The following is an 18,924-nucleotide window of genomic DNA, read 5'->3' on the forward strand; positions in this document are numbered from 1 at the left end:
TAAATAAGAAATCTCACACACTAATGCGTGCTGAAGACCACGTCAGCAGGAAAATGGGGGTAGGAGGAAAGATTAATTTAGACAGCCATCAACTTATTTTTCTGATAAGGTAACAATGAATGAAAGCATGCCTCAACAGCAACCTGCAGGTGGATTATTAGATATCGATCTTATCTAGTGTTTGTTGATCATTAAATTGTCTATGGGTCTGTAGATGATGTCCAAAGGGCAAGTGCGGAGGCAAAGCACAAGAATCCTTTTCAGTTCTTCTTATGCTCCTCTGACCTTGCCTTTGCTGTCAGGGTCACTCAAGCGCTCCCACGTTCCTATTCTCCTTCCGGACGCGGCCGTCCTACGCAGGCGCACAACGAACCGCCCAGCCCAGTGGAACGCCGAGCCCACCGCGACGCGCATGCGCACCTGGCCCGTGTTGCTCGCCCCGCCCCCTGCGCCCGCCCGCGTGCTCCTGCCGTTTCTGTGGGCGGGGCAGGGGCGGGCGGGGCGGGGCGGGGCGCGCCGGTGCGTGCGTGCGCGCGCGCCGCGGGCGGGCCAGTGAAGCCGGCGGCCCGGGCACGTGATCTGGGTCTGGCTGGGTGGCTCGGTGGCTCCGTCTGTCTGTCCGTCCGCGGTTGCCATCATGGCGGACGCGGCCAGTCAGGTGCTCCTGGGCTCCGGTCTCACCATCCTGTCCCAGCCGCTCATGTACGTGAAGGTGCTTATCCAGGTACGAGTCGTCGCCACCCCCCACCCCGCCCGGCGCCCGGTTCTGACGCCGCTGCCCGCGGCGCCTGAGGATCGGGGCTGCCTTCCGGGGCCTCCCGGTCTCCCTGGATGCTGCTCCGTCTCGCCGCCCCTTCCTGCCTGCTGAGGCGCGTTTCACCCCCGCGGCCCTGGCCCTGCCGCTGGGCCTGCCCGAGGTCGCGCCTCCTCGTCGAGCCGGGAGGCCCGCTCCTGCCCTGCAGCCAACTGCCTCCTGCGCCGCCGGCCCGGTGGCTTTTCTGAACTTTGTTTTTTCTTCTCGGAGGTTGATCCTGGCCCGTCGCCACCGTGGGCTTCCCAGCCCCTCCCTCCCGCCTGTTGGAAATGAACACTCACCTCTCCTCCCCTGCCCCCCAAACTGGCCGCGAGAGACTCTGTTGAAGTCAAATTTGAAATGACGGGATGCCAACATTTTCTTTTTTTATTTATTAGTCCTTTTCTTCTTCCTTTCCTACTGTTAGTGCAGCTATTCTGTTGGGAGATTTTAGCACCTGATACCCCAGGTAAACACAAGGAGCCCATTCAGAACTGACCCATGGGGTGGCTGCGGAGTGAAATTTGGGCAGGGTCTGCTGAGCGCTCTCCAGCAGCAGCCTTTGTAGCTCAGGACAGTGGAAAACCACATCTGTCTGAAAAAGTCAGTTCAGCCCAATGAGTTTTAGCGAGTTTCTCGTCTACTATAAAATAATTATCAGATGTATTTTATGTCCAGGGGCAAGCAGGCTGGGTTTTAGCAGGTGGTACACTAGCCTGTCTGAATTTCCCTGTCTTGGGTAGGTCATTCATTTTTTTTCAATTTTAATGGAGAGTACACATCATTAGCTCTTGCTTTGTGCCAAAGAAGGAAGCTTTTAGAACCCCAGTTCTCACCGTCTGAAATACACAAGACTCCAGGGAAAGTCACATTTCTTGTTCCTGACTTGATGTGTTGTTTAGTTGACTCGTTTGGATTCAGATTATATATGTAAAAGGCTATTGTAAAATAAATTACTTGAACCAAGACCAAAGACTTGAAAGTGTACTATGACATCTAAAAACAAAATTGTCACATTTGGGGCTAGACAATATCTAAGATAGCAGCTTTTTGTAGTTCAGTCTGGTAGGAGCCCCCATACACAGTTCTTCTCCAGGACACAGGATTTTCTAAGTGACATTCAGAGCTCTTGCCCCTAAAACTTGAATATCTTTAATCCTGATTTCACAACCTCTATGTGTTGCCAATTATCTTGGGAGAGAGGAAGGTTGATGAAATTCACAAATACTCAAGTTTTTAAAATAGTTGCACAGTATCACTTTCAGGAAGCCCAGACAGTAATTTTATTGGTCAGATTAAGAATCAGCACTCTAAACCATGTCCTACAGCATTTATTCTCTCAAGTATCCCTTTAGCACTGAATATGAAAATCCTGAATATATTGTAGAGATAAGATGATAATCATTAACTCTAAAATGGCCTCCATTAGATTGTTAATGACAGTCCGCTCTTTTAATGTGAATTTAGCTAGTCATTATTTCCTGAGTGAATTAGCCAGTTATAATCTGCATTTGCCTTTTGAGTTATTAGTTTTGCTAGCCATGCAGGAAGTTGATGCTGGCTTCGCAGTAGATGTCTTCTCATTTTGTCTAAATATTAAAAATGGGCTAGAGTTTCTTTAGAAAATATTTTTGAACCGCCTCAGTAAACTGTATCTTTCTTGATACAAAAGTGCCTTTATCCTCTTTTTCAATTTGATGTTGCAGTTACATGGTTTACCTCATAGAATTTGAGCCAAGGAAACTTGGAGTTTATTGAAACCAGTCTTATCAATAGACAAAATAAAAAGCTGACGAGGACAACATACACTGCGTTTTAACTTGCGTTAAAATTATAACCCTGATTTTGTTCTTTATTCAAGATCTTGCAACTAACAGATTCTTGGGAGTTTGTCACTTATAATGATTCTTACCTTAGTATCTTGTTTTTAAAGGTGGGCTATGAGCCTCTGCCTCCAACAATAGGCCGAAATATTTTTGGGCGGCAAGTATGTCAGCTTCCTGGGCTCTTTTGTTATGGTAAGTGCCTGATTTATTTGAAATTGGATGATACTGGGGAACTGATGGGCAGGAGTTATTGAATAGACTAGAAAGCATGTTACATAGAAAGCATGTTTCCTTGAAATTTCTATATAACCATTTATTTCAAGTAGAATTAAAATCTCTGATTCATGTTCTTAGCTCAGCACATTGCGAGCATCGATGGGAAGCGTGGGTTGTTCACAGGCTTAACACCAAGACTGTGTTCAGGAGTCCTTGGAACTGTGGTCCATGGTAAAGTTTTACAGGTAAGAGGAAAATCAATTAATCTTCTCTTAGTTTTAGATTAGCTTTTATGCACATATTTTCAAGAGCAATTTCAAAGACATTTATAAATTTGATCTTTGTTCCTTTTGGAAAACATGTTCTTGGTATAACGATGCTAAATTCTTTTCAGGGAAGCAAGGGGAATTTGTGTAAGATGAAAGGATTTTGACCTATGTGACCTTCCTCTAAACCAAGTTATTCTGAGCAGAGATTAAATACACTTATTTGAGCTCGTATGTCACTGATTTTTATAGAGGAAAGGAAGCTGATTAAAATGTGCATTTTTTTCAAATTTAATGCTCCTCTTTCTAGTGTTACCCTTGTAAAATCTTTTCTGTTACAGACCACTTAAAAAGTCAGGACAGTGCATATTTGTATGCAGAGAGAAGAGGGGCCATTCTTGGGGTTCTGGGTAGTAATGGCAATGATTTTCTTTCATCCAGATCATGGCTATATGGATTTTGTCTTTTAATTATCTATGACATTTGTATTTGTGCATTGTCTCTGAATATATATTATGTTGCATAAACTTGAAAGTTAAACAAAAAAATCACCAATATGTACATCAACCCTAGAGTAGCTGTCACTTGGGAAGGTGGCAGAGATGAGAGGTAGAACTTCAGCTATATCTGTAGGATTTTATTTTAAGAAAGGGCATTATCTTACGCAAAAGGGGTAAAATGTTACTATTAGCCTTTGTGGTAGATACATAGTGAATTGTTTTCTTAGTTTTTTTGTATGTTTCCTAAAACATCAGTTACATTTCTTTCTTTCTTAGTGTTCTTTCTGTTTTGCCATCTTTTAACTTCAAGTGCTAAAGCCTGTCATTTTTATTGTACTGGATTCTCAATTGCACCTGTTACAATGTAGGTCAAACAGAATTAATCTTAGTTCTATTTATAAAGGTGTAACCTGTACAGCAGTCCATGATTGTACAGCATAAGTATAGTTGAGAATATTAAAGTCATGGGTTTTCTATTCTGTTTCCCAGAGGCAGGCACCAGGGATATATTATCCTCTGTGCTATAATTCTTAAAAAACAAACAAACAAACAACTGTATGTTTATGAAATCTATAAAGCATATAAATGCTGAAATCCAAGTGGTTGTCAATTGCTTATCTAAATGGTGCTCAGTACCAATCCACCACATCTTTTTTTCCCCCCCAGGCCTTTAAGGTTGCCCCAATTCTAATGTTTTATTTATTTATTATTTTATTTTATTTAAGATCTAATTATTTATGCATAATTAAAGCTGGGGTACAGGCCAGAGATGGGGGGGGTGCTGTGAGAGGATTCAGAAGAGACAAAGCGGGGAGCAGAACAGGCAGATGGACTGAAATACACTGCTGAGGGGAGCAGTGGGTGAGATAGGAGAGGTCTGCTTCGCCATGTGGGTTTCTCTGTAGTCGGCCGGGGATTGAACTCGTGCTGCAGAGGCTGCGGATTGCTTCACAGTGCGGTGCTTAACCCCTTGCACCGCCACGGAGACCCTCTAATGTTTTATCATTTCATGAACATAACATAATTTTGTCAAACAATTAGCTTAGCTTTTCGGTCAGTCCTCATGTGGAAGCTGTTTCACCCCTCAGTCATTGTCACTCTCTACCCTTATCCTTGTTGTCATGCCTGTCCACTGAATTTGGAAGCAGCAATGCAGATGGGCTGGGGGTCAGAGAGATGTAGTCCTCATGGGCCAGTGTTTTGGGTGAATTGATTTCTACTTTATTTTCCAACCACACCTTAGTCTGGGCCCAGTGAAAGGACTGCTGTTGCCGAAGTGAGATTTACATGTGGAAAGGCAGTTGTCCTCTAGTCAAAGATCCTTTACGTAAAGGAAAAATAAGACAGAGTTGACATACCTTGAATATGTGTTTTGTTACAATGTGTGGTGGCGGAATGAGAAAAGGATTGCTCAGAGTCCATGTGCAGAACAATGAGAGGCCTAGAGGGACTACGCCATGAAGGGACAGCCCAGCTCCAAGGGCAGTCTCGTTTTTATTTGGAATCAGACAAAATAAAAAAGGTCAAAGAAGCAAGCAGGCAAACAGGGAATGCACAAGTGTGTGGGGTGGGGGTAGGGGAATGCGTAACCAGCTGGCCCCAGCCAAGTGTGGGAAATAGGGAGAACATTTCAGTGTTTATGCTATTCGAACCATCACACCTATTGCTGTTTCTACACGTGCTGTTTTCCACAAGTACAGGTCCACACGCCAGTTCTTCTGCCCTGAGAGGGCTGTTTTCAGCATATAGAGATCCTCATACCAGGACTTTTGCCCTGAGAGGTTCCTTATCTCAAACTTTCCCTGTTCCTGCACACTGAGAGGCACAGAATAGTCAAAGCAAGAATAATCAACGCAGAGATACAGAGTAGTTGAGGCACACTATAATCCAAGCTCCCACAAATATGTATTTCACATGTAGCTAAATGAAACTTGATGGAGGGTTGGCACTGTACTTTGTATTAAAAGCAGCTTAGGGGGTCGCACTCATGGCCTAGGAGTTAATTCTCAACACTGTCACTGCTAAGGCAGGCCTGAGTTCCATCCTGGCCAGGGAGCTAACCCACATATGGCGCAGCAGACTTCTCCTGCCTTACCCACTGCTTCCCTTATCAGTGTATTTCAGTAAATCTGCCTGTTCTGCTCTCCACTTTTCTCTGGTAAATCTTCTTACCCCCCACCCCCTGCACCTCTAGCCTACACCCCAGTTCTTCTATGCAAAAAATAAATAATAAGCAGCTTATACAATAAAAAAGAAGGGCCAATTCAGGGTTGATGAAATGGTTTACCTTTATAAGAAAGAGTTCTGTATATCTGAATAAGAATTAAATCGATATCCAGTCAGAAAAATGAAGAGAAGTAGACAGTTTCACCAATAGAGTAAAAGTCTAGAAATTGGTTATTTTTTCCTTCTATGATTTTCTTAGAAATGAATGAAAAATTGTAAAACATCTGAACCTATTAGAATTAAATTCTAACCTTTGAGTTCCAGTGGTACAACTGAAATTTGACAAAAAAATGTCATTTTACTTGCTTACTCTTGATGATTATTCTCTTGCTCTGATGTTTTTACAAAAAAAGTATTGCCTTTTTTAAAATCTAGTACAACTAGCAGCTCAATTGTCTGATTCTTTTATTTTATATGTTGCCCATCTTCTATTTTTAAAATAATATTTCCTCTTCCAGTTTAATCTGGGCTCTTGTGGTATTCATGTTCTCTTCCCTAAAAAGAAAAAAAAGACTCGTTTCAGAAACAGAAAGGGAAAAGTCAGGCAGCTTTAGCTATTCAGACTTAGCACCAATTCTCTGTTCTTTTGTACAGTGAAGAAAAGAGACTTGCCCTATTTGGATTTGGTCCTGCGATTTCCACAAGGAGATTAGGAATCCTAGGCTTTGTTTTCACTTGCTTATTTTCTGTTAAACAAGAACGTTTAGAAAATAATGTTCTGGATTTTGTTTGATTTTCCTTAGAATTTTCATGAGCATATCCTTGTTCCTTCAGCTGACCAGTATGTTAACCTTAAAACGAGGTCACTTTAGAGACGCTTACTTCCAGTTAATTAATTAATTAGAAGTAAACTGGATGCTTAATTCCAGTTGATTAATTAGAAGTAGAAGTAAACTGGAGATTTGTTGCAAGAAAAAGAAAGAAAATCAGGGCCTCCCCGGTGGCGCAGCAGTTGAGCGCTGGGTTGCGAGGCTGCCCGCAGCCTCTGCGGCGCCGGTTCGATCCCCGGCTGCTCCCCGGCCACCGAAGGAGGATCCCACATGGCGCGCAGACCTCTCCTGCCACCTGCTGCTCCCCTCAGCAGTGTACCTCGGTCCTTCTGCCTGCTCTGCTCCCTGCTCTGGCTCTGGTGAATTCTCTCACCCTCCCGCGCTTCTGACTGTACCCAGTGCATGTATAAACGAAACAAACGAACAAACAAACAAATAAATAAATAAAACATGCCTCTATAAAAGAAAAAAAAAATTAAAAAAAAAAAAGAAAGAAAGAAAATCAACTATTTGGCTTTTGTTTTCGACCAATAGTGTTTTCATTTTATGTCTTCTAGTGAAATTATCTTAACCTTAATTATCCTTTCTTTTCTTTTTTCTCTTCCTCTACAGCATTACCAGGAGTGTGATAAGAATGAGGTAGGTTGGAGCCAGTTACTATGCCTGGGCCCATTTCCCTTGTGAGGGACGAGCAGTCAGTTTCCCTTTCATCTCAGTGAGTGTTGGCATACAGGGTGGCCACAATTTGAATAGTTCTGTTTAAAACCTCAAGATACCTGTCTTCTTTGATTTTGATTTCCAGGAGTTAGGACCTGGAAATGCACAGAAAGAAGTTTCATTTTGCTTTGACCGAGTTATCAAGGAGGTAAGAATTGAATAACATCCTGGGCTGTTTCCCTAAATCAGAATATATGGTGCAGCTGTTTTGAAATTGGGATCATCAGGCCTTGTGTGTTCAGTGTCTGTTTGGAATGAAATGAAATCTTCAATTTAATTTGAGCTTTCCTACATGTATAACATAAGAAAGAGAAAGAGCTAATGTCTGCTGTTTGGGATGTTTGCATTTTAAGGAAACTAATTTTTCCTACTCATTTCATCTTTAAAATTGAAGAGGTTTCTACTGAAAGTCTTCTGATAAAGTTGAAAATCTCTGCCACAAACATGTTAAAATAGTGGCCAGGGTCTCTTAAACATTGTGTATTCAGAAATGCTTTTATGTTATTATGGCTTTGGAATGCCTTTATTACCCATTTTCCATACCTATCTACTGCCATTGGAGTTTCTACCTTACATAGTATTTATGACTTTCAGAACTATTTTTTAATTTCTTAGTCTAATTGTCTGTAATGAGGTCACAATTTTCCAGTAAATGCTGCCTTCTAAAATACCCATTCCCAAACAAGTATTTCTGTAAGTCAGATGAATTAACTTTATTTTCTCTAAATTTCATGAAGTTTATTTAGAAGTAGAAATATATATTAGTATGCATTTTGTATTTTCTTAGCTGCAGTTAGACCCTGTCCTGTAGGGTCTTCTTAGAACTACCATTGGAGTAGGGAGTGAAGGATGTATTAAATGAGTCATTGAAGATTTTGTTGAAATGCAAAAAGGAATAATAGATATGTGACATTTATATCCACCTCCAAGAATTGTAATTTAATTGTCTTTACTAACCTTTTAACAGAATCCAAGACTAGAAAGATAAACTCAGATAAATAAAACAGCACTGAAGTTACCAGATTGTGATCAAACAGCAAATCGGAGTTGTTCCGGTCTCCCTGGGTTTTCAGTACAGATTAAATGGAGCCTGACATTTGTGTAGCAAAGATAGCAGTGCCTCTACAATCACTCAGAATGAGAGAGCAATGTAATCTAAATACAGCTTCACAATTTTATTCCAATGCCCTTATTGTTTGTTGGTGAACCTCCCTGTTTATTTGCTTTTGTTTTTCTTCTCTGTAAAATTGAAAGGACAACATAAATCTGTTCTGCAGAGAAATTTTGAGGCATAACTATAACAGAACATTCTACCAGTGCAGATGCTGGTAGAATGACAGTATGCTACTGCATCCTAACTGCAGGGCTGGAGTGCTATGTGGCCCCCTCTCTTATTCAGCAATATCACCCACATTGCTTCTTACAAGAATTTGAGTGTCATATATGTGAAGAAGTGTTTGTTGATTGTTTCTAGACAACTCGAGAGATGATGGCCCGTTCTGCTGCTACCCTCATCACACATCCCTTCCATGGTACGTTTACAGCTGATAACTGAAATAATCGGTCTTCTTATATTTCTTTTATAACTTGGTCTCCTGACCCCTTAGATAAGTTGATGTGGAAGTGCATTAAAGTGCCTTTCCTGAGTGCCTCCCTGGTGGCGCAGCGGTTGAGCGCTGGGTTGCGAAGCTGCCTGCGGCTTCTGCGGCGCCGGTTCGATCCCCGGCTGCTCCCCGGCCACTGGAGGAGGGTCCCACTTGGCGCGCAGACCTCTCCTGCCGCCCGCTGCTCCCCTCAGCAGTGTACTTCGGTCCTTCTGCCTGCTCTGCTCCCTGCTCTGGCTCTGGTGAATTCTCTCACCCTCCCACGCTTCTGACTGTACCCAGTGCATGTATAAACGAAACAAACAAATAAATAAATAAAACAAACATGCCACTATAAAAAAAAAAGTGCCTTTCCTGAATTTTGTTTGCTTGCTAGTGTTGTCTTTTTTTTTTTTTTTTTTTTTTTTTTTTTTTTATAGAGGCATGTTTTCTTTCTTTGTTTTTGTTTATACATGCACTGGGTACAGTCAGAAGCGCGGGAGGGTGAGAGAATTCACCAGAGCCAGAGCAGAGAGCAGAGCAGGCAGAAGGACCGAAGTACACTGCTGAGGGGAGCAGCGGGCGGCAGGAGAGGTCTGCGCGCCATGTGGGACCCTCCTCCGGTGGCCGGGGAGCAGCCGGGGATCGAACCGGCGCCGCAGAGGCTGTGGGCAGCTTCGCAACCCAGCGCTCAACCGCTGCGCCACCGGGGAGGCCCGCTAGTGTTGTCTTTTATCCAATTTATCCAGATAGTAATGGATCTTTAGGTAGAGAAAATTTTTTTCTCCTCCCAAAACTATCAAAATTCATCTTGATGTAGTTTTTTTAAAGAGATTTATTTATTTATGCATACAAGAGCTGGCGTACAGGCCAGAGGTGTTGGGGGTGAGAGGATTAACGAGAGGCAGAGAGGGGAACAGAACAGGCAGATTGACTGAAATACACTGCTGAGGAGTGCAGCGGGCTAGACAGGCGAGGTCTCTGTGACAGGCAGGTGGCTCCCTGGTTGGCCAGGGATCAAACTTGTCCTGCAGAGGCTGCAGAAAGCTTCATGGGTTGTGTGTTAACCACTTGTGCCACCAGGGAGGCCTGATCTTGATGTAGTTTTAAGTCTTTTCTCTATGTTCTGCAGTGATCACTCTGAGATCTATGGTACAATTTATTGGCAGAGAATCCAAGTACTGGTAAGTGTTTTTGTTTCCAAGTATTCAGGGAGATCTTTTTAAGCCAGCATATAAGAATAACACTATTAATACCTTTTGTGACACCTTAGAGTTTACAAAAAAATATTTCATATATCTTACATAATTTCATCAGTAAAATAGAAGACCCAGGCAGATTCAGGAACCTGCAGGTTCTCAGAGTAAGTTGCAAAACCACCAGTTCTGAAATCATCCTGACTCCATGTCACTGCCTTTAGATGATGACTTCACTTTTCTTTCCAAATTCAACTCTCTGCAGTGTGAGGAGGTGGAACAAGGGAAAGGATAGATAAACTTGACCTTGTCAAAGTGATAATTTTTTTTTTTAAGAAACTTCACAGCCATCTTAATGTGTTTTACCTTCTCCTGTACCTTAGTGGACTTTGTGACTCCATTGCAACCATCTATCGGGAAGAGGGCATCCTAGGATTTTTTGCGTGAGTAAATTGTTGATTTGTGTGTATGTGATTTTGATATGACTAGAAAGCTTTGATGAAAATAAGGACATGATTCTGTTTAACTCCTGGGGAAATGTATTCTGTGGGTTTACTTCATGTTAAGCACTGTTTAGGCCCCTCTGATTTCAGTGCTCTTGTAAAAGACCCCTAACTTTTGCTTCTGCACATGTAAAATATTTGAAATGAAGATTTGGTTCATTTGGGGTCTCCCCGGTGGCGCAGCGGTTGAGTGCTGGGTTGCGAAGCTGCCTGCGGCTTCTGCGGCGCCGGTTCGATCCCCGGCTGCTCCCCGGCCACCGGAGGAGGGTCCCACTTGGCGCGCAGACCTCTCCTGCCGCCCGCTGCTCCCCTCAGCAGTGTACTTCGGTCCTTCTGCCTGCTCTGCTCCCCGCTCTGGCTCTGGTGAATTCTCTCACCCTCCCGCGCTTCTGACTGTACCTAGTGCTTGTATAAACAAAACAAACAAACAAACCAGCAAACAAATAAATAAAGCATGCCTCTATAAAAAAAAAAAAAAAAAAAAAAGATTAGGGAAAGAAGGTCTATATTCCCTGAGACACGACTCCACTTTGGCTTCCTTGACCCTCCCTGGCCTGGTTTCATGGCCTGGGAGACCCACTTTATTTCTGTTCCTTTTCTCCTCAATAAACTTTTTCTTTCTCTAAACAAAAAAAAAAAAAAAAAAAGATTTGGTTCATTTGTTTGGCTTTTTAACAAATAAATTGATTCCAAGTTTCAGCTCTTCTGAGTTTCCAATTATATACAGTTGATAAAATGAGGAAAATTATGTTTTGAAAAATGGAAAAATCATCTGATGTTTTTACATCCTGAGGTTTTTGCATTCATTTCCTTGAATGTACTTTTTTTTTTAAAGCAATACTTTTTTTTTTTTTAAGATTTATTTATTTATTTATTTATTTATTTATTTATTTATTTATTTATACAAGCACTGGGTACAGTCAGAAGCACAGGAGGGTGAGAGAATTCACCAGAGCCAGAACAGGGAGCAGAACAGGCAAACTGACGTAGAAGTACACTGCTGAGGGGAGCAGTGGGCAGCAGGAGAGATCTCCGCGCCATGTGGGACCCTCGCCCGGCAGCCAGCAATCGAACCGGTGCTGCAGAGGCTGTGGGCAGCTTTGCAGCCCAGCGCTCAACCACTATGCCACCAGGGGAGGCCCCTTGAATGTACTTTAGAAGAAGTCAGAACAACAGAAACTGCAATGTTAACTAAAGGGTCCTTTTTTATTTTCAGTGTTTTACATAATTGATTTCGTCTATCACAGATACTCTGAGACATAAGCAAGACAGTTACTATTCTCATTTTAGAGATTACAAAAGAAATTAATGCTCTGGCAAGTTCATTGGCTGCCCAACACCTAGCTGATAGGTGGTAGGAGTGATTTGAACCCTGGTCGTAATGGGTAGGGCAGTGTTTGTCCCACTATTCCCTGCTGCCTTGTCTTGTGCCCTGGAAACACAGTTTTTCATTAACCTCATTTATGTCTGTGTTTGGGTCATTCCTAAGTGTCAAATAATTTAATAACAATATTTAAGTGTCTTCTGCATAGTAGGCAAATTTTTGGCCTCCTTGCTTACTTACTAACAGTAAGATGAGCCACATGCCATATTAGAGCATATAGCTGGCCTGCATTTAAAAAGTGGGAATGAGGACCTCCCTGGTGGCTCAGGGGTTAAATCTCAGTGCTATTAAGCTGTCACCAGCCACTGTGGCATGAGTTCGATCCCCCGGCCAGGGAGCTGACCCACATGGTGCAGCAGACCTCTCCTGTCTCACCTACTGCTCCGCTCAGAAATGTATTTTAGTAGATCTGCCAGTTCTGCTCCAGCTCTGTCTCTGTGAATCCTCTCCTGCCCGCCCCCAACCCATCTCTGGCCTACACCCCAGTTTTTGTATGCATAAATGAGTAAAAATAAACCTTTAAAAAAGGGGGGGGGAATGAAAGTCAATAGCTAGTGATCAGCTTTAAGTACAATTGTATTGACTGAATGAACCAGTTATAAAGGCTAGATATTGGTATTCAATGTCTTCATTTGTATAGAATGTTTTGAAATTTCTAATTCTTTACAAAGTATTTGTATTGAGTGGATTTTCTTTGTACTGATCACAGGTCTTGATTCTTATTTTTGTTTCCTCATTAGGGGTCTTATTCCTCGCCTCCTAGGTGACATCATTTCTTTGTGGCTCTGTAACTCACTGGCCTACCTCGTCAATACCTATGCACTGGACAGTGGGGTAGGTTGTGCCCTTAAGGAGACATGCTGGTCCTAACTTTATTGAATTCATCTGGCAGCTAGGTTAGCTTTAAAGTAAGAGGGCAGTTTATCGTGTGCCCAGCCCATCGTTATATATAGTAAGCATTAGCAGTCAAGTTTCCAAAGTCTAATGGTGTGACCTATACTATTTACCATAGAGAGATGCTTGGACAAAATCCCTAAGGTGTGCAGAGTAAACCCAAGAGATGTAGCACTGTCTCTGTGCCACGGGAGATTACTTCTTTATTGATACCTGATTTTAGAAGATACCATGAAGCATGACAATTTCAAGGTTTGGTGTCTGATCTGACGAGCTAAGGGCATTTTCTGGAAAGCTCAGCCCTGGGAGGTTTTAAGAATCAGCCTTCCCTAGAAGTAATGTTTCCCCTACCTTGGCAATTGTGGGCCTCTTTGTACACGGGCAACCCCATAGAACATCCCCAAGGGTGGGGCTAAATCCAAGTTGTAAGCTTTATAAGTATAGAGACTGATTTTCTCCACAGTCTCCGCTCACACCTAGCTGTATGACTTGTCCCTCAGATAGGCTGTGAAGGTAGTTTTGCAGGGATTGTATTTCTGGAACTTGAGGGAAAGTTACCAATCTTATTTTCTTTTGTTTCTGAAATCCTGAAGCTACTACATTTGTTTCTAAGCCATCTTAACCTCAATGAGGAATTTGTTATCATTTTGCCAACTACCTTTTTATGCTTATAAACACTATTTTATGTTTTCATCCTCAAAGTTCATTTTCAAGCTATCAGACTTATAATTTAGAGATTATATTGATATAGTTGGGGACAATTAGCTGTTACTATCAACTTAATTTTCTTATTCATTCTAATAAAGACTTTCTTCATATTTTAGGTTTCCACCATGAATGAAATGAAAAGTTATTCCCAAGCTGTCACAGGAGTGAGTTTTCAAATTCTCTTAACCTTCTAGGAATAGCTGTGTTTAGTTTCTTTTTAGACTTGACCTGTGTTATCACTACTTTAAACCACCCAGCTATCTCGGGAAAGTCTCTCAGATTCATAATTTTTGGAGGTGGTACTAACCCAGAATTCACACATCACAGTAACAGTACTAATGAGCCCACATGGTTGGTGCTATTCAGCTTTCAGAAGGGGCATGTGGGCATTTCTTACCACAGCTCTGCCCCCTGCAGTCCGGCCTGCTTCTCAGCTAACCCTCCACTGGAGAACTTCACCATCTAGTCATATGGAGTCTTGGCTTCAGTAGTTGACTTCTAAAGTAGTTTCCATTGTCTTTAGAGGGATTCTCATATTTTCTTCTTCAGGGGCATTTTGAAATTCTTTGTTGCATTTACTTGTATTTGCTTAGTCTCTTAAATAACATTGTTTAGTTTTATATGAATACTCAATCACAGGAGAAGAGAAGACTTCTGACCTTTTGCTCAAATAGTGGATGTAGTGATATGTTAGGAGGAAGCACCTGTAGGCTAAAAGATGTATAATTTATAGTCTTTCCTGGTATGCTCAGCAAACCAACACTGGAGTATTTGACCACAGTGGCAGTAGGTCTTTGCTTTAGAGAGAGGAAAGAGAACAATGACTCAGAATGACTAATAACGTAGCTGTCTTTCTACCATTTTGCAGTTTTTTGCCAGTATGTTGACCTATCCCTTTGTGCTTGTCTCTAATCTTATGGCTGTCAACAACTGTGGGTAAGTACCTTGTGTCTCTTCTAGTAGGTGACTGTCCATAAGCCTGAGAGGCAGAGCAGACTTGGTAGAAATTTGCGGGAGAGCAGCTCTCCTGCCTGCCTATGACTATGCAGGTGCCTCTCTTTTTCTTTCTCCTTTTCCTGATAAACCTGTCCTAAAATGTTTAAGAAAAGAAAGAAAGAAAGAAATTTGGGAAGTTGGGCCTCCCTGGTGGTGCAGGGGTTAAATCTCAGTGCTATCAAGCCACTGTGACATGAGTTTGATCCCCAGCTAGGGAGCTGACCCACATGGGGCAGCAGACCTCTCCTGTCTCACCCTCTGCTCACATCAGCAGTATATTTCAGTACCTCTGCCTGTTCTGCTCCCCACTGTTTGTCTCTGGTGAATCCTCTCACACCTCCACGGCTCTGGCCTACATCTCAGTTCTTATATGCATAATAAATTAAAAAAAAAAAGAAATTTGGGGAGAAAAGTACAGTTGCTTTTCCAACTAGCTTTCCTCAGTTTATTTCTCCATATGCCCCATGCAGTAGCAGTAGCAACAATTTATATCATAAACAGCTCCCTTAAATCTTTATTCTCTTTTTTATGAAAGTTACAAGATGTTTCAGGGATTGAATGATAGTATGCCTGTTTTTCCTGGGGCTTCTTGGAGGAAAAGAGTCTTAAAGACAGAGAAGTAGGAAATTTGGTCCATGGAAGCTTCTTACCCTTTCACTATATAGGTTGGGAAAGTGGGTGGTGGTGTTGACACTGTTGATTTCCATCATGACAAATGTCGCTACCAAGTTGAACAGAAGTTTTGCCTGTTGATTTAATTTAAAACACTGTCCCCACACCGTCCCTGACACATTATGACCTTCAGTCTGTTGTAGCCATCAAATAGACAGCTGTGTAGGGTTTTGAGTGCAGTTACCGTATTTCATATCATGTTTCATTCAAGTGTTTTTTGTGATTTGTAGAGCAGCTGCCACATTTTAGCTCAAAGATGAGTAAAATGTATTTTTCATCTTTTCAGTTTTGTGGAAGTAGTGACTGGGGGTTAAAGAGTAAGAACCTGTTGTGGTGACCACTGTTTATGTCCATTATCGTATTCTTTTGAACACTGTTTAGTTTTTAAATCTCATTTTCCTGCTCTTTAGTCATATAATTGTTATGTTCCAGAATTTCACAGTTATGTTCACAAATTTATTACCAAGACATTATGGAAAGTATAACTAAATATTATTAACTGATTGATAGTAAATATTAACTTGAAAAGCTATTTTTTTTTTCATTTTAGGCTTGCTGGTGGGTGCCCTCCTTACTCCCCAATATATACTTCTTGGATAGATTGTTGGTGTATGCTACAAAAAGAGGTATTTCGCTCTTAATCTGTGTCCTTCCCTTCCTCTCCCCCCCTTTCTGTTCCACATTTTGTTTTATTTTCTTAACATCTTTGGAATCCCAGGTTAACTCTTGTCACTCACCCTTTAGCTACCAGTCATGTACACTTTTCAACATTCTGTGTGTCATTCTGGCATACATGCTGCTTAGAAATCAGCAGGAGGGGGGGCCTCCCCTGGTGGTGCAGCGGTTGAGCGCTGGGCTCAGCAGGAGGGGTAATGAAGAACTGAGAATCCCTAGAGGTGATCTAGAAGCCTTGAGTGATCACATTTGAATTTCAGAGTTTGATAATTCAAATGATAGCCTCAATTTCATATTATATTTTTCAAATTCACCTTTTACAACTCTTCAGAATCTCCTTATATATTCAAGTGTTTTCCCGTGGTACAGGTGAGAAGAAATTGGGCAATGAGAAGTTGTTTATGATAATTATGTGTCACAAGGAAGTTGATAGAGATGGTCTCTTCTGCAGTCTCTCTTAGTGGATTGTTTTATCCAGACTTAAATTTATTGTTTGTATTGCTGTGAGTGATATCATCTGCAACCAAAGATGATTCTTCAATCTAGATTTTATTAGGAACCAAAATAATGGATGGACTGTGTGCTAAATTGAACACAAGCTCACTTAAAATGGCCATCAGGTTAAAGCCATTTTTCAGTGAGAAGCACTTTTTTAAAGGATAGTGGAGGTATATGAAGAAGCTCTCTGCTGTGCTTTATGACAGCATTAGTGATTTGTCTCGGGTCTCAGACTTCCGCAGCCTGCACTCCGAATAGAAAGGCCTAAGTGCTGTTGTGGTTGCTTTTGCTCAGCGCACATCACCAACAAGCCTGTCTTTGAATCCAGGCTGGAATACTTGAACGATTCCTGTGCAGACCTAACATGAGCACTCTAGGTTTCACTCTGAGCTTTATACTGTACAGTGGAAAATCTCCTCTTTTGGGCCTCCTTTCTAACTAACCTCCCACTTTGGGAAAAAAGCAGATAGAAAATGTATTAGAGTATTAGACACTTTACTGGGCAATTACTGTATCGCAGGCACCATGCTCCAAGCTTGCCATGTACTAGCTCAGAATTACCATATGAGGGTGGGTACCTTTCTTTTATTACCCCATTTCACATATGAAGGAACTGGGACTTCAAGAAGTTAGATAACATCATTCATATCACCCAGGGTCACACTCTGGTGTGTGGGAGTGCGGGGCTGTCTGCCTTCAGAGTCTGCTCAGTCATGCTCACAACGTCATTAATTACAAGGTTTTGCAAATGCCCCTGAGACTTCTCACCATTTCATTAAAAGATAAATAAAAGCTAACGTTTACTGAATTTAGGACTATTTCCAGAACTTTACATATATTGACTCACCTAATAACCCAGCTAGCAAATGGCAGATCCAGAATCCAAACTGGCATTCTGTAAGAAATTTTTGACTTATCCATGAAACAAAATTGTAGTTAGTTCTAGAGAGCTCAGCCGAGTCAGAGAATGTAACTGGCTATTCTGTAGTGATTCCCAGTTTTGTCCTGTTTATTTCATTGTTTCCCAGAGGCATGTCCAGCTGTATTTCTCTGCTAATTTGGACAGGCTAGGTTTTACTTGTATTAATTTATATTTTTTTTCCCCAGGGAAATATGAGCCGAGGAAATAGCTTGTTTTTCCGGAAAGTCCCCTTTGGGAAGACTTATTGTTGTGACCTGAGAATGTTAATTTGAAGATGTGGGACAGGGACAGTGACATTTCTATAGTCCCAGATGCACAGAATTATGGGAGAGAATGTTGATTTATATACAGTGTGGCGCGCTTTTTTAATAATCATTTAATCTTGGGAAAATGGAAGTGTTTGGTGTCTGCCTTTTGTGTTCTTTATCCCAATGTAGCATAATTTACCACTGGTACTTCCCCTTGGGTCATTCTAAAATGGGACATTTTTGCTCCAGACTCTATTTAACTTAAGTGAAAAGAAAAAGTTACATTTTCCTAAAGGGACAGGCAAATTGTCATGTGATTTGAGTCTCAATTTAAAGCTTTGTAAAATGAAGAGTACCATCCCAAGAAGAGAAATAATTCTGTAAAACTTAAGAAAATGAATAAAGCAAACTGTGTCCCAGGGAGGTTATGAATTACCTTTTCTTCAGTAGACCCTAAACATTCAGCGTCCACCAGAATATGCCATTCAATGACATTTGATTAACCTTGTGTCTCAAACTTCAGAAAGAAGACAAAGCATTGCTAAATTACCCCTGAAAATCTCTACAAGAGACATCCACACCTTAAGTCTGTTGTAAATTAGTAAATTGCCACCCTAACAAAAGGACAATTATAGAGAATAAGCCAGCTATAGAAGTATAATGGCTTTTTTCCCAGGAAGAAATTCTTGTCATATAAAATATGAAAAGCAGATACGCTGCAGCAGTAGCCCCCTTCTCTAAGAGCTCGGTCTTTGCCAGTCTCTACATTACATCATGACACTATTCTGTCTGTATATACTATTATGTCTTCAGTGTTTCCTTTTGTTTCTTTCTTGTTGTTTTTGCAGGTGAGTAATTTGTTTTTTATTCCTATGTATGCCCTTGAAAAGTGTGTAACTTCCTATCTGGTGACACAGACTTAACTCCACATGGCTCTTAGGATAGAGACCACTTCGCATGTCACCCTTAGGCATGTTAGCAATATCTTTATATAGCAGGGAATAAAAATCACTGTAAGAGGAAATATAATCAACTCAAGCATAAAACTACTCAGGCCTCTAAAAAGCTGGTTAAAATGTTCTAAAAAGAGAAAGTGTATGGTTTCACTTAGTTTAAAATAATCCTCTGGCAGAAAGCACTTGATTTGCTGCCTCTCAGACGTCTCTATTGAAGCAGCAGCTCCCATAACAGAGTGAGCACGCAGAGGTAAACAGGAATATAGCCTGCAGCTCATGAGCAGCTTAACTTGAAATGTATTTGATGTCTCTTACTTTGTCTCAAAAAGTAATGTAAATTTTATATTCTATTTAATATTATCTGCAATTGTTTTA

General features: G+C 41.4%; 1 protein-coding gene across 1 annotated transcript; it reads left to right on the plus strand.

The window, feature by feature from the left end:
- Window positions 1-515: 515 nt before the first annotated feature.
- MTCH2 (mitochondrial carrier 2) lies at window positions 516-17,737 on the plus strand. Its single transcript, XM_037522262.1, has 13 exons — window positions 516-724; window positions 2,727-2,811; window positions 2,974-3,080; window positions 7,210-7,236; window positions 7,400-7,462; window positions 8,789-8,846; window positions 10,030-10,081; window positions 10,477-10,536; window positions 12,721-12,814; window positions 13,699-13,746; window positions 14,451-14,518; window positions 15,801-15,876; window positions 17,531-17,737. Exons 1-13 carry the CDS (start codon window positions 638-640, stop codon window positions 17,615-17,617), a joined length of 912 nt encoding a protein of 303 aa, XP_037378159.1. The 5' UTR covers window positions 516-637; the 3' UTR covers window positions 17,618-17,737.
- Window positions 17,738-18,924: the final 1,187 nt, after the last annotated feature.

This window comes from Talpa occidentalis, unplaced genomic scaffold, assembly GCF_014898055.3.
Source record: "Talpa occidentalis isolate TD23 unplaced genomic scaffold, MPIMG_talOcc4v2.1 talOcc4.3, whole genome shotgun sequence".
Taxonomy (NCBI): Eukaryota; Metazoa; Chordata; class Mammalia; order Eulipotyphla; family Talpidae; genus Talpa; species Talpa occidentalis.